We start from the raw sequence: 16,287 nt of genomic DNA, 5'->3' as shown, positions 1-16,287 counted from the left end.
TACTCTTATGCAGTGTTGCCTGATCTGAATTCTCATGGAGACACCTCTCTGGTTTAAGGGCTGCAAAACATGAAGTCATTTCTGTGACCCTGGCTCCCTGGCTTGTGAGACTTTTTTTGGTCTTCCTTCTCACTGAACATTTTCAATTTTCTCAGCCTGCTAGATTCCTCCCTTAGATCAAGCCTGATATGCCTGTCTAACACAGATGTTCTTTCAGGTGAAGTGTCTTGCCCCTCCATGTTTTTATCAGGGTTATCAGGGGTTGCTATGCTACTGGTAGGCGAAAGGCCTCCACCAATCACTGTATCTCCCTGTCTGCTGGACTCATTGAAAGAACCATCCCCATTCTCCCAGGCTTTGAAAGCCCAATCCTCTCATCTTCATCTGGTTAAACCACAACAAAATCCTATCTATTTATATATGGAATTATTTACTCAATCAGATCTAGAAACCTAACTTTTTTTTCCTTAGGTGGAGACTCAAAGTTTTCAAATTCTGTTTTAGTAGCCATATTATCATACACAGTTGCTCCCCCCTCAATGGTTTTTGTCTCCAGAGTATATTCCCCACCTGTATGAAGATCTATATTTATGACCCCGTTCATTTACGAGTTTCTCCCTCACAAACAATCTGCTCCATCCCTATCTCATCCTGATTTTAGTATTTTTAGTATCTTAGTTTTTATCTTGCACATGTGTCCCGCTCATTGCTATGTTATGTTATTTTATTTTACTGTGTATAATTTTACTTTATCGTCTTTGTACTCATATGTTGTATGTATTTTACTGTGTTGTTATTGTGTTTTGGTTTTACCTTATTGTAATATGCTGTTGGGCTTGGCCTCATGTAAGCCGCTCCGAGTCCCCATTGGGGAGATGGTGGCGGGGTATTAAAGATTATTATTATTATTATTATTATTATTATTATTATTATTATTATTATATGGTCAGGGGACTCTCCTTTGAATATTTTTTGGTGATGGGGTACTTCCATTTCTGACTTTGATCATTCATGCTACTCACAATGGTCTCTTTAGGCAAAAAAGAAGAAGGCGGCGAACTTCAAGTCTGGATCAAAGAAGCCAAAAACTTGACAGCAGCCAAATCTGGTGGGACATCTGACAGCTTTGTCAAAGGGTGAGCAACTAGATTTGTTTGAAGCTTTGGTGGAAAGAAAGGTTGGGAACTCACAGTTAATAATGCTCTGTCTAGATATTGTAGGAATTCAGGGCTGGGCATGGAAGAATAATCCTCTTGTGTACTTCACTTGGCATTGTGCATTCTCAAATATTGGGCTCTGGGAAGCGACCATATGTAGATGTCTTTATGGGGTGCATTCATGTCCAAGAAAAGCTGAACACGGTAGCCATGTATTGACTTATGTTGTGTAAATACTTCAGCTTTTTCTGGCCAAGGGAGAGTGCCATAGATGGCGCAAAGTGTCCTCTCCTGACCTCCGAGACTTCCATTCCTAGTTTGTTCAAGGTATTGAAAGCAGAGTTTCTCGGAGTAAGCAGAGAGCGATAAGGTTTAAATGGTAGACTTTATACAGAGTAAGCTTTGGAAAGTCCCACTCGACCAGTTTCCTCCCATTGATAAAACAACAGCAAATAACATGTACTAGTAAAATATGTCAGACCAAAGAGGGATCTGCAGATGAAATAGTTTGAGAACCCCTGCTCTACTTAAAAGGAGATGGAGCATGGCTTTTAGTCATGCTCATTTCATTTCATTTAAGCGATCCCTTATTGTTCGAGTAGGATAGTCTTCCAGGATCAGTGTCCTGGCGGCGGGTCCGTAGGAGCCCTATTCTTGACCTGTATTGTCTCCCACAGTGAGGGCATTGGTTTCCAGGTGGAAGGCGGTCCCAGTCGGGGTTGGCTTGATGCGCCTTCCTCTTGGCACGTTTCTCTCTTTCGCCCTCCATTCGCACCTCTTCAAATTCTACAGCACTGCTGGTCACAGCTGACCTCCAGCTGGAGCGCTCAAGGGCCAGGGCTTCCCAGTTCTCAGTGTCTATGCCAGAGTTTTTAAGGTTGGCTTTGAGCCCATCTTTACATTTCTTTTCTGCCCACCAACATTCCGTTTTCCATTCTTGAGTTCAGAGTAGAGCAACTGCTTTGGGAGACGGTGGTCAGGCATCCAGACGACGTGGCTGCTCCAGCGGAGTTGATAGCAGAGGACCATTGCTTCAATGCTGGTGGTCTTTGCTTCTTCCAGCATGCTGATATTTGTCCGCTTGTCTACCCAAGAGATTTTCCGGAGGCAGCACTGATGGAATTGTTCCAGGAGTTGCATGTGACGTCTGTAGACAGTCCACGTTTCGCAGGCATATAACAGGGTTGGGAGGACAATAGCTTTATATACAAGCACCTTGGTATCCTTACGGATGTCCTGGTCCTCAAACACTCTCTGCTTCATTACGAAAAATGCTGCACTCGCAGACGGTGTTGAATTTCAGTGTCAATATTGGCTTTGGTGGAGCGGTGGCTGCCAAGGTAGCAGAAATGGTCAACATTTTCTAATGTTACACCATTAAGCTGTATTTTTGGTATTGGAGAGGGATTGGCTGGTCACTGCTGGAATAGCACTTTGGTTTTCTTGTTCAGTGACAGGCGAGCTTCTCGTATGCTTCTGCGAAGGTTTTTAGAGTGGCTTGTAGGTCTTTTTCTGAATACACACAGATGACATTGTCATCAGCATACTGGAGTTCTATAACAGATGTTGTAACATCTGTTTTTAGTCACTTACTCCATGGAGAAAAGAGGCATGCAAATGTGATTGGGGGGGGGGGTCATAAAACAGAAAGCGAGAAGCATGTGAGATATTGTTAATTCTCCAACAGAAGTGTCTTTTTAAAAAATAAAGATAGCAAATCTTTCTGTTTTTCACAGATACTTGCTACCTCTGAGGAACAAGGCCACCAAGAGGAAGACCCCGGTGGTGAAGAAGAGTCTGAACCCTCATTACAACCACACCTTGGTCTACAACAACATCGGTCCAGAAGAGTTGGCCCACATCTGCTTGGAGCTCACCGTATGGGACCGGGAGCCTCTTTCCAGCAATGACTTCTTGGGTGGAGTCCGGCTTGGAGTTGGGAATGGTGAGGAGGCTGTTCAGAAGGGATGGGGTTGGCTGAAGTCAAGGCGGAAGAGACATACATGGAAAAGGGGGGGGGGAAAGGAAAGGCTCCCAGGAATGGAAAGGGGGGCCTCCAAAGTTCTCCATTGCCACCAATGGGCCGGATCTAGCTGCATTTTTGGCTACAGGCCCAAAACGGTTACTCAGTTACCCACCTGTTTTCGGATATGTAGGTATACTGGTTTTTTTTTTGTGTCAGAAGCAATTTGAGAAACCACAAGTTGCTTCTGGTGTGAGAGAATTGGCCATCTGCAAGGATGTTGCCCAGGGGACGCCTGGATGTGTTTGATGTTTTACAATCCTTGTGGGAGGCTTCTCTCATGTTACCGCATGGGGAGCTGGAGCTGACAGAGGGAGCTCATCCATGCTCTCCCCAGGTTTGAACCTCCGACCTGTCAGTCTTCAATCCTGCCAGCACAAGGGTTTAACCCATTGAGCCACCGGGGGCTCCCGGTCTAGTGGTATCTGTCCAGCAGAATTGGATCAGGGTTTGGCCGAAATGCGCAAGCCTAGAAATAACTACAAAATCTGTCCTTTCAAAATAGTAGAAATAACATTAAAATATGTGATGACATTTTTTTTAAAACCCAGCCTATTGGAATACAGGGTGTTTTCAAAAACGACAGACCCAGTTTCAAAGTAGTATATTTCATGATGGCAACGTGTTACGATTGCACAAAAAGTTTCAAATGGCTTATTTGTCAAGGTTGTCAAATTTTAATAACAATTTTGAGCCAGAAATCGATCTAAAAAATAACTTGACAAATGGAGAATATCCCATCTGAGAGGAAACACGATAGCCATGTATAAATATGTGAGAGGAAGTCATAGTGAGGAGGGAGCAAGCTTGTTTTCTGCTTCCTTGAAGACTAGGATGTGGAACAATATCTTCAAACTACAAGAAAGGAGATTCCATCTGAACATTAGGAAGAACTTCCTGATTGTGAGAGCCGTTCAGCAGTGGAACTCCCTGCTCCGGAGTGTGGTGGAGGCTCCTTCTTTGGAAGCTTTTAAACAGATACTGGATGGCCATCTGTCAGGAGTGCTTTGAATGCGATTTTTCTGCTTCTTGGCAGAATGGGGTTGGACTGGATGGCCCATGAGGTCTCTTCCAACTCTAGGATTCTATGATTCTATGAAATTACCTCCTAAAACTGGTGAAACAAACAAACAAAACAAAACAAAGCAAAAAAAAGGGGAAACAGAGCATATATAGGGTGCATAACTGGCCTTCTCTTTGTGCTGAAATGTAGCATGCAATATTAAAACAGAGCAGAAACAAGTATTTGTTTTGTTTGGAAATGAACCAACTTTACCTTGAAGCAACTTAGACAACAAAAAAGAAGGAAGAGCACGCATCAGTACAATAACAATGATAAACAATGAGAACAAAGGGAGAATGCTAACTCGTTTGTGTTTTGTTTTCCAATGGCCAAGTACAATGAAGTCCGGTTGTTTTGATATGAAGCGCTGCATAGATGAGAGTCCTTGTCTCTCACAACATGCTTGGAGGGGACCATAGCAAGGAAGCAGAGCATCTGTTTTTAGGGTGAAGGTTTCAATCTTTGGCATTTCTGGTTTTAACAATTTAAATGAATTTATGTTAAAACTGCTTTGAATCTCCTTCAGTAGAGATAAAGTGGGTCAAAGCGTCAAGCTGCTTAACTTGCTGACTGAAAGTTCGCAGTGGCGTGAGCTCCCGCTATTAGCCCCAGCTTCTGCCAACCTAGCAGTTCAAAAACATGCAAATGTGAGCAGATCAGTAGGTACCGCTTTGACAGGAAGGTAACAGTGCTCCATGCAGTCATGCTGGCCACATGACCTTGCAGGTGTCTGTGGACAACGCTGACTCTTTGGTTTAGAAATAGGGATAAGTACCAACTCCCCAGAGTTGGACTCGACTAGACTTAATGTCAGAAGAAACCTTTACCTTTTAATAATAATAATAATAATAATAATAATAATAATAATAATAATAATAAAGTCGATGACAGATCCCAAGTGTAGACTCTGCAAGGAAGCCGATGAAACAATAGATCACATCCTCAGCTGCTGCAAGAAGATTGCGCAGACAGACTACAAGCAGAGGCATAACACTGTTGCTCAGATGATTCATTGCAACTTCTACCACAAATACCATCTGCCTGCGACAAAGAACTGGTGGGATCACAAGCCTGAAAAAGTTACAGAAAATGAACATGTCAAGCTACTCTGGGACTTCTGAATTCAGACAGACAGAGTTTTGGAGCACAAGACTCCTGACCTCACAATCGTGTTAAAAACAAAGTATGGATCGTCGATGTTGCAATCCCAGGTGACAGCAGGATTGCAGAGAAACAACAGGAAAAGCTGACACGATATGAGGATTTAAAGATCGAATTGCATAGACTCTGGCACCAGCCAGTAAAGTTGGTCCCAGTGGTGATGGGCACACTGGATGCAGTGTCTAAAGACCTTGGCCTGCACTTAAATACAATCAGTGCTGACAAGATTACGATCTGTCAGCTGCAGAAGGCCACCTTACTGGGATCTGCACGCATTATTCGCTGATACATCACACAGTCCTAGACCCTTGGGAAGGGTCCGATGTGTGATCCAATACAATAGCCAGCAGGGTGTCTGCTGTGGACTCATCTTGTTGTGTAATAATAATGATTATGATGATGATGGGGAAAGTGCTTTTTTAAAGTAGACAAGGCTTGGAGGATGTGTGGTCTTCCAAATCTTGGATGGAAAGTTCCTGTTACCTCCTTGCAGTGACACAATGGGTTAAACCCTTGTGCTGGCAGGACAGCTGACCAAAAGGTTGGTGGTTGAAATCTAGGGAGTGGGGTGAGCTCCCATCTGTCAGCTCCAGCTTACCGTGTGGGGACATGAGAGAAGCTTCCCACAGGATGGTAAAACATCTGGGCGTCCCCTAGGCAACGTCCTTGCAGATGGGCAATTGTCTCACACCAGAAGTGACTTGTAGTTTCTCTAGTTGCTTCTGACATGAAAAAACAAACAACCAAACTACTTGCTATTAATTCTGGGCTACGTTTAGGATTTCATAGGTTCTCCAGCCCTGAGTTCATTGCATACTTTGATTTATTTATTTCCCAGTGTCCTTTTTCCACCATGACCTGTTGACTGTCTATCCTTGGCTTCAGGGCACAAGCGGAGGCAAAGGCTCTTGTCTTATTTCCTTTTGTTTTGTCTTTCTAGGGATGAGTAATGGCCAAATGGTGGACTGGATGGATTCTACCGGCGAGGAGATCAGTCTGTGGCAGAAAATGCGCAAATACCCAGGGTCATGGGCAGAAGGAACTCTCCCGCTGCGGGCCACCATGGCCAAGTCAAAGCCATAATTCTGCTGGAGCAGTAGAGGGACCAAACGTCTTGGCCCTGGTTGCAATGTCAAACTGGCACATTTTGAAAGGGATGCCCTCTGTTATTTAAAGAAAATTTCCTTTGTCCTTTTTTAAAAATTGCAATTGCATATTCATTATTATTCTGCTGGGTCTGCAAAGTGCCTTCTAAACGCTGATGGTCTTTTCACATTATTCTTTTTCTTTGCTTCCATCAAATTGTTTGTCTACATCCTGCTCTTGTTTTTAAATGCGGTTTCCTTCTGTTCTGTGTCTGGATGAAAGGGACATTGAAATAAAGTCTTAAGTGTATCAAAGCATTCAATATTGTCAGTATACTATGTTCCTGTTGCCACATAAAGGTGACTGAGAGGCAATAGTACAGCTAGCAAAAATTCAATTCATTGGGTTGTGAGTTTTCCAGATTGTATGGCCATGTTCAAGAAGCATTCTCTCCTGACATTTCACCTGCATCTATGACCTCACAACCTCTGAGGATGCCTGCCATAGATGCAGGCCAAACAACAGGAGAAAATACTTCTGGAACATATCCATACAGCCCGGAAAACTCACAACAACCCAGTGATTCCAGCCATGAAAGCCTTCAACAACAGAGAGACAACCATAAAAGGTAAAGGTTTCCCCTTGGCAGGAGCTGGGGCTAAAATGAGAACTCACCCCACTCCCTGGATTCAAACCGCCGACCAGTTTAAAGCAGATATTGTGGATGATCTGCCTGGATATTCTGGGTTATATGGCTGTGTGGAAGGGCCCTGAATCCACACTGCCATAAAACCCAGTTCAAAGCAGATATTGTGGATGATGTGCCTTGATATTCTGGCAGAGTCCACACTGCCATATAATCCTGTTCATATTGCCATACAGTTCAAAGCAGATATTGTGGATGATGTGCCTTGATATTCTGAGTTATATGGCTGTGTGGAAGGCCCTGAGTCCACACTGCCATATAACCCAGTTCAAAGCAGATATTGTGGATGATGTGCCTTGATATTCTGGTTTATATGGCTGTATGGAAGGGCCCTGAGTCCACACTGCCATATAACCCAGTTCAAAGCAGATATTGTGGATGATCTGCCTTGATATTCTGAGTTATATGGCTGTGTGGAAGGGTCCTGAGTCCACACTGCCATATAACCCAGTTCATAGCAGATATTGCGGATGATCTGCCTTGATGTTCTGCGTTATGTGGCTGTGTGGAAGGGTCCTGAGTCCACACTGCCATATAACCCAGTTCAAAGCAGATATTTTGGATGATCTGCCTTGATATTCTGCGTTATATGGCTGTATGGAAGGGCCCTGAGTCTACACTACTATATAATCCAGTTCAAAGAAGATATTGTGGATGATCTGCCTTGATATTCTGTGTTATATGGCTGTGCGGAAGGGCCCTGAGTCCACACTGCTATATAACCCAGTTCAAAGCAGATATTGTGGGATTTTCTGCCTTGATATTCTTGGTTATAAGGCTGTGTGGAAGGGCCCTGAGTCCACACTGCCATATAATCCAGCTCAAAGCAGATATTGTGGATGATCTGCCTTGATGTTCTGGGTTATATGGCTGTGTGGAAGGGCCCTGAGTCCACACTCCATATAACCCAGTTCAAAGCAGATATTGTGGATGATCTGCCTTGATATTCTGAGTTATATGGCTGTGTGGAAGGGCCCTGAGTCTACACTGCTATATAACCCAGTTCAAAGAAGATATTGTGGAAGATCTGCCTTGATATTCTGAGTTATATGGCTGTGTGGAAGGGCCCTGAGTCCACACTCCATATAACCCAGTTCAAAGCAGATATTGTGGATGATGTGCCTTGATATTCTGGTTTATATGGCTGTGTGGAAGGCCTTGAGTCCACACTGCCATATAACCCAGTTCAAAGCAGATATTGTGGATGATCTGCCTTAGTTATATGGCTGTGTGGAAGGGTCCTGAGTCCACACTGCCATATAACCCAGTTCAAAGCAGATATTGCGGATGATCTGCCTTGATGTTCTGCATTATGTGGCTGTGTGTAAGGGTCCCAAGTCCCACTCTACCCTTTTGCTGCCCAGTGTATTTCCTTTTGCTCCTTCTCTTCAGCTTCCCTCTTTACTCAAGAACAGAAGAGCAAGAAGAAAGGCGTGCTCCTCTCTAAAGAGGACATATTCCCCCATTGGGACTGATTTGTTAGCTGGGTATAAAAATAAGCAGGGCTGGGCTTCCTTTGCAGCTGGTGCAGGACTTCTCCAGCCTCCAGATACTCTATAGAGCACTGGTTCTCAACCTTGCTAATGCCGTGACCCCTTAATGCAGTTCCATATGTTGTGGTGACCCCCAACCATAATATTGTTTTCATTGCTACTTGATACCTGTCATTTTACCACTTTATAAATCGTAATGTAAATATCCGATTTGCAGGATGTATTTTCATTCACTGGACTAAATTGAGCACAAATACCAAATATGCCCAAATGTGAATGCTAGTGGGGTTAAGGGAGGATTGATTTTGTAATTTGGGAGTTGTAATTGCTGGCATTTATAGTTCACCTATAATCAAAGAGCATTCTGAACTCCACCAGAGATGGATTTAAACCGAACTTGGCACACAGAACTCCAATGACGATTAGAAAACACTGGAAGGGTTTTGTGGGCATTGACCTTGAGATTGGGAGTTGTAGTTCACCTATATCAAGAGGAGTGCTGTGGATTCATGCAGTGATGGATCTGGACCAAACTTGGCACGAATACTCAATATGCCCAAATGTGAACACTGGTGGAGTCTGGGGAAAATAGACCTTGACATTTTCGAGTTGTACTTATTGGGATTTATAGTTCACCTATAATCAAAGAGCATTCTGAACTCCACCAGAGATGGATTTAAACCGAACTTGGTACACAAAACTCCCATGACGATTAGAAAACACTGGAAGGGTTTTGTGGACATTGACCTTGAGATTGGGAGTTGTAGTTCACCTATATCCAGAGGAGTGCTGTGGATTCATGCAATGATGGATCTGGACCAAACTTGGCACGAATACTCAATATGCCCAAATGTGAACACTGGTGGAGTCTGGGGAAAATAGACCTTGACATTTTGGAGTTGTAGTTATTGGGATTTATAGTTCACCTACAATCAAAGAGCATTCTGAACTCGACCAACAATAGAATTGGGTCAAACTTCCCACACAGAATACCAATGACCAACAGAAAATACTATGTTTTCTGATGGTCTTTGGTGACCCCTTTGACACCCCCTCACGACCCCCTCAGGGGTCCCGACCCCCAGGTTGAGAAACACTGCTCTAGGGCTACTACTTCCATGCTTAGTGGAGCTGGCGGAAGACGGATTCCAACAACTGGAGGGCTTTGGCTTTTCTTTCTGCAGGGCAAGGATAGCTTGGGATATTTAAAACAGAAGATGAAGGTTTCAGAGGTTTTCTTCAGTACATGAATAGCGAACCTTGATGTCGTGGTCAGCATGACAAATAGAAAAGGATGGTGGAAGTCTCACTTTCAAATATCTTCTTGATAGTCCAAGGTTGTTCACTGTTGCTGCGTTGGCTTTCCTTCTTATGTGACCCTCTTCTTTGGGGAAGGGACTGGTTGCACAAAAAAGAGCAGGTACATAAGTAAGGCACACTTTCCTGAAAAGTCCTTGTACTTGTTCACATAATGGCAGCCCAAAGGCCTAGGACAACAGTCTATGCTGTCCCTCAAAGGTTTAAATCCAACAATGCCTCTTCTGTTTCACCTCGAGTCAAGGAGAAGTGCTGAAAGGAGACTCCAACTCCAGGGATGATAGAGGTTGGAGGTGTCCAGTTGTTGCTACTAGGAGCAGAGACGTCCATTGTCACTCACAAATGTCCCTGTTCTGTTCCCTCTGGAGCTCTTCTTGGCTGCTGAGCAGAAAGTCATCCACAAAGGAAAAGAGTTCATCCGGTGTCACAGGCTCGATGTAGCGCTCGCGGTCCACCCCATCTTTGTCAACAAACACGACATTGAAGCGGTGACGGGTGATATGGAGGAATTGCCTGAGGAAACAAGATGGACATTGAGCAACAGGCTGCTATGACTCCTTAAACGTTTGTGGAACTGAATACTGTGTGATCTTGGGGTCCTCGTGGACAACAAGTTAAACATGAGCCAACAATGTGATGCGGCGGCAAAAAAAAGCCAATGGGATTTTGGCCTGCATCAATAGGAGTGGATTAAACCGCTAAGCTGCAGAAAGTCCTGCCAATCAAAAGGTTGGCAGTTCAAGCCTGGGTCAGGGTGAGCTCCTGCTGTCAGCCCAGCTTCTGCTCACCTAGCAGATTGAAAACAGAAATGTAGGTAGATAAATAGGTACTGCTTTAAGTGGGGAGGTAATAAAAGGTGCCCATAAGGACATGCTGGTGACTCGACTGGAAGGACATCTATGGACAAGAAAGCTCCTTGGCATGGAAGATGGAGCGACAACACCTCCCTGTGGCCAGAGTCTAGCACAGCCCTCAGATGCCTCGAAAAGCCTTTACATCTGTCTGTCCTGGTTAACTGCATAATGGCATTGAATATTTGCTATATATGTGTTCCGTAATCTGCCCTGAGTCCCCTCAGGGAGATAGAGCAGAATATAAATAAAGTATATTATTATTATTTGAAACACAACAAGATGAGTCCACAGCAGACACTCTGCTGGCTGTTGCATTGGATCACACGTCGGACACTTCTCAAGTGTCTAGGACCATGTCATGTATCAGTGAATAATGCGTGCAGATCCCAGAAAGGTGGCCTTCTGCAGCTGGCAGATGGTAATTTTGTCAGCGCCGATTGTGTTTAAGTGCAGGCCAAGGTCTTTAGGCACTGCACCCAGTGTGCCGATCACCACTGGGACCACCTTGACTGGCTTGTGGCAGAGGCTTTGCAATATATTTTTGTTGCTGTTGCTGTTGCTGTTGTTGCTGTTGTTGTTGTTGTTGTTGTTGTTGTTGTTGTTGTTGTTATTATTATTATTATTATTACTTTCCTTACAAATACATTGTCGTGAAGACATAATATGTGTTTGAAGTGTTTTTGAGCTCCTCTAATTAGCAGGGATTCATTGCCAGGCTTTATTATTATTAATAATACATCATGCTAAAATGAAGACTTCTTCCTCTGTGCGAAGTAGGAGTGTCATAGTGCATTTCAGAGTTGCAAGCCATGGTGACCTTGATCACTTGTGTTGATAGCAAGGTGTATAGTGGAAATACTTTTGAATGTAAAGGAAGCATTGCCTGCAGTAATGGTGTGGGAATCATTGTGTTGGAAGAGACCCCAAGGCCATCCAATGCAATCTGCCATCATACAGGAATACACAATCAAAACATCCCAGACAGAGGGCCAACCACCCTCAAAGACAGCAGAATATTCCACTGTTACAGCTGCTACCATCCTAATATTCAAGTTTAATCTCTTTTCCTGTGGTTTGGATCCATTGCTCCATGTCGCAATCTCTACTGCAGCAGAAAGCAAGCTTGCTACCATCTCAATACAACATCCTTTCAAATATTTAAACATGGCTGTAATGTCAATGTTGACCCAAACTCAGCGCATTGACTCTCCCATTTAGCTTCCCACTAACCTGAGCTGCTCAATGATGGTGTCTGAAAGCTTGTGCTCGCGGATCCTGCCCACTTCGTGGGGTGGCTGCCCCACCAGCTCAATGACAGAGATATGACGCAAATCCAGTCCACACGTGGCTTGCTACAATGAAGAGAAAGGGGTTGGTCAGTGCTTGAGAGAGAAGGGGGAAACCACGATGGAAGCTGTAGGAATGGGATCCCACCTGCAACATGGCATGCTGCATTTTGTAATAGCGGTCAGAGGGATCTGGAGCAGAGATGATGAGTAGCCGGCGCTTTTCGTAGAACTGATCCAAAAGGCTGGCAGCAGAGTTTACATCCACATTGATCTGCATGGCTAAAGGAAGAGGAGAAAAAGAGAAAAAGAGAGGAGCAGAATATTTAGGTTCTTGTGGGTTTTTTCGGGCTATAGAGCCATGTTCTAGAGGCATTTCTCCTGACGTTTCGCCTGCATCTATGGCAAGCATCCTCAGAGGTAAGCATCCTCACTACCTCTGAGGATGCTTGCCATAGATGCAGGCGAAACATCAGGAGAAATGCCTCTAGAACATGGCTCTATAGCCCGAAAAAACCCACAAGAACCTAGTGATTCCAGCCATGAAAGCCTTCGACAATACAGCAGAATATTTATTTATTTATTTATGGCATTTATATGCTGCCCTTCTCACCCCGAAGGGGACTCAGAGCGGCTTACAAGGAATATTTATTTATTTATGTACAACATTTATATGTCACCCTTCTCATCCCGGAGGGGACTCAGAGCAGCTTACAAGTAATATACAATACAATAAATACAATATCCTCCTGGACCCCTCTCTTTACTCTGGTCCCAGAGTAGCAGTTGATGTTGTGGGGAGGGTCTCCCAACTGATGACATTGAAGACAAGATGGTATTGTCTTCTTGGCATATGTAAATACAATATAGTATATTATTACCATAGCACAATATTAGTATTATATATTACTATATTGTACTATACCATTATACTGTAATATTATTGGTAATATTACATGCAATATAAAATATATAATTATACTATTGTTGTATTATTATTATTATTATTATTATGGAGACCCCGGTGGAGCAGTGGGTTAAACCCCTGTGCTGGCAGGACTGAAGACCGACAGGTCGCAGGTTCGAATCCAGGGAGAGGTGGATGAGCTCCCTCTATCAGCTCCAGCTCTTCATGCGGGGAAATGAGAGAAGCCTCCCACAAGGATGATAAAACATCAAATCATCCAGGCGTCCCCTGGGCAACGTCCTTGCAGACGGCCAATTCTCTCACACCAGAAGTGACTTGCAGTTTCTGAAGTCGCTCCTGACATGACAAAATAATAATAATAATAATAATAATAATAATTAGTATTATATTTTATTGTTGTTGTTGTTCATTCGTTCAGTCCGACTCTTTGTGACCTCCTGGACCAGCACACGCCAGAGCTCCCTGTCAGTTGTCACCACCCCCAGCTCCTTCAAGGTCAATCCAGTCACTTCAAGGATGACATCCATCCATCTTGCCCTTGCTCGGCCCCTCTTCCTTTTTTCTTCCATTTTCTCCAGCATAACTGTCTTCTCTAAGCTATTCTGTCTTCTCATGATGTGGCCAAAGTTCTTCATCTTGGCCTCTACTATTCTTCCCTCCAACGAGCAGTTGGGCTTTATTTCCTAAAGTATGGACTAGTTGGATCTTCTCGCGGTCCATGGCACTCTCAGAATTTTCCTCCAACACCACAGTTCAAAAAGTATCTATCTTCCTTCACTCAGCCTTCCTTATAGTTCAGCTCTCACATCTGTAGGTAACTATGGGGAATACCATTGCTTTTGTATTACATTACATATAATAATAATAATAATAATAATAATAATAATAATAATAATACTTTATTTATACCCCGTCACCATCTCCCCAAGAGACTCGGAGTGGCTTACATGAGGCCAAGCCCAACAACATATCAATAAAACAAAAAAGCAATAAACAATACAATACAATACAAATTAATATAAATCACATATAGGCAAATAACACACAAGGATTTAAAAACCTATGGCTGGGCCAAAAGTAATAGTTTAAAATTTTAAAAATAAATGCTGGGCATGAACAAGGTAGGATATATCTGGTAGGAGGGTTTTAAAGAAGTAAGGGGAGCGCAGTCCAACACAATCCAGTAGTTAAAGTGCATTCTGAAGACATATTGCTGGGAATTATTTCCTTATTCCAGGAAGGCACACTGGAACAGCCACATTTTCAGGCTCCTCCTAAAGACTGCCAATGTTGGGGCATGCCTGATATCCTTGGGAAGTGAGTTCCAGAGTCTCATTAGCGTTTCATCAGTAGAATCAAGATCCAATCTCATCATCCGTTATTCCGTATTCCTATATTCATTACACTGCCTATTCAAATGCCTGCTCGAACAAACAGGTCTTCACTTTCCTCCGAAATGCCAATAGAGAGGGGGCCGATCTAATATCTATAGGAAGGGCGTTCCACAGCCGAGGGGCCACCACTGAGAAGGCCCTGTCTCTTGTCCCCGCCAGACGTACCTGTGTTGCAGGCGGGACCGAGAGCAGGGCCTCCCTAGATGATCTTAGTGTCCTAGCTGGTTCATAGGAGGAGATGCGTTCGGACAGATAAGTTGGGCCGAAACCTTTTAGGGCTTTATAAGCTAATGCCAGCACTTTGAATTGTGCCCGGTAGCAGACTGGTAGCCAGTGGAGCTGGCGCAACAGAGGAGTTGTTTGCTCCCTGAGTGCCTCTCCTGTTAGTATCCTGGCTGCCGAACGTTGGACCATTTGAAGCTTCCGAGCAGTCCTCAAAGGCAACCTCATGTAGAGAGCGTTGCAGTAGTCTATACGGGATGTAACCAGAGCGTGGTCTACCATGGCCAAGTCAGACTTCCCAAGGTACGGACGCAGCTGGCGCACAAGTTTTAACTGTGCGAATGCTCCCCTGGTCACCGCTCCACTGGCTGCCGATTTGCTACCGGGCTCAATTCAAAGTGCTGCCGTTGGCCTTTAAAGCCCTAAACGGTTCTGGCCCAAGCTACCTATCCGAACGTATCTCTGCTTATGAACCCACCAGGACTCTAAGATCTTCTGGGGAGGCCCTGCTCTCGATCCCGCCTGCATCACAAGCACGGCTGGCGGGGACGAGGGACAGGGCCTTCTCTGTGGTGGCCCCTCGGGTGTGGAACGCCCTTCCCATGGACATTAGATCAGCTCCTACGTTAATGGTGTTTCGAAGAAAACTAAAAACCTGGCTGTTTGAACAGGCGTTCGGTTAAACAATGCAATGTACACGATGAATATAGGAAACGGAATTATGGAAGACGAATTGGATCACGATTCTAGTTACGAGACGTTAATGTGTTGTTATTGATGTGTTATTTTGTATATTATGCTGTTAATGGTTTTTAAATTTTGTATGCTGTTGGATTGACTTTTGCTCTTGTTGTAAACCGTGTTGAGTCGCCTACAAGGCTGAGAAATTGCGGTATACAAGCAAAGTAAATAAATAAATAAATGAAACCTGGGGTTCCAGGCTCAGCGATGAGTCCAGGGTCACATCCAAGCTGCAAACCTGTGTCTTCAGGGGGAGTGTAACCCCGTCCAACACAGGCTGTGACCCTATGCCCTGTTCGGCCTTGCGACTGACCAGGAGTACCTCTGTCTTGTCTGGATTCAATTTCAATTTGTTCGCCCTCATCCAGACCGTCACAGCGGCCAAGCACCGGTTCAGGACCTGAACAGCCTCCTTAGAAGAAGGTGGGAAGGAGTGACAGAGTTGGACATCATCCTTACCTGTGTTCCAAAACATATTCCTCCAAGAAGTACTTACTGGCCAGTCTCGAGTATTCCATGTGATTCTATCACAGTAGTTCTCAACCTGGGGTCCCCAGATGTTTTTGGCCTACAACTCCCAGAAATCTCAGCCAGTTTACCAGCTGTTAGGATTTCTGGGAGTTGAAGGCCAAAAACATCTGGGGAACCCAGGTTGAGAACCACTGTTCTATCATATGCTTCCAGTTCAGGCATAATTAAAAATAGAGGATTGTTAACTGTTCACAATTTTGGGTATCTATATGGGATGGTGATAGTTGCAGTGTCTTGAAATGTATCCCTCGTTGATATGGGTATTATGCTTGCTGCTGAATCAGGGTTGACTCAAGACCTATTCCTGCCAGCATATCCAAGTCAC

At 44.2% G+C, this 16,287-nt stretch overlaps 2 protein-coding genes across 3 annotated transcripts in view; one reads left to right on the top strand and one right to left on the bottom strand.

The window, feature by feature from the left end:
- The window catches only part of SYTL4 (synaptotagmin like 4), a 41,560-nt gene extending 34,753 nt beyond the window's left edge, over positions 1 to 6,807 (top strand). Inside the window, exons 15-17 of the mRNA XM_060756379.2 lie at positions 1,037 to 1,136; positions 2,894 to 3,102; positions 6,345 to 6,807. Of these exons, the coding sequence (XP_060612362.2) occupies positions 1,037 to 1,136; positions 2,894 to 3,102; positions 6,345 to 6,487 (452 nt within the window). The 3' untranslated portion in view covers positions 6,488 to 6,807. The remainder of the gene's footprint in view (positions 1 to 1,036; positions 1,137 to 2,893; positions 3,103 to 6,344) is intronic.
- Positions 6,808 to 9,298: 2,491 nt separating this feature from the next.
- Positions 9,299 to 16,287, bottom strand: part of SRPX2 (sushi repeat containing protein X-linked 2) — a 30,216-nt gene continuing 23,227 nt past the window's right edge. For both annotated transcript variants that reach the window (XM_060756381.2, XM_060756382.2), the window contains exons 9-11: positions 12,295 to 12,428; positions 12,091 to 12,212; positions 9,299 to 10,519 (exon numbers count right to left, since the gene is read on the bottom strand). In XM_060756381.2, the coding sequence (XP_060612364.2) occupies positions 10,339 to 10,519; positions 12,091 to 12,212; positions 12,295 to 12,428 (437 nt within the window). In that variant the 3' untranslated portion in view covers positions 9,299 to 10,338. The remainder of the gene's footprint in view (positions 10,520 to 12,090; positions 12,213 to 12,294; positions 12,429 to 16,287) is intronic.

This window comes from Anolis sagrei, chromosome 10 (assembly GCF_037176765.1).
Source record: "Anolis sagrei isolate rAnoSag1 chromosome 10, rAnoSag1.mat, whole genome shotgun sequence".
NCBI classification, from domain to species: Eukaryota; Metazoa; Chordata; class Lepidosauria; order Squamata; family Dactyloidae; genus Anolis; species Anolis sagrei.
The sequence above is the reverse complement of the archived record's forward strand: the minus strand, read 5'-3'. Positions and strand labels throughout refer to the sequence as shown.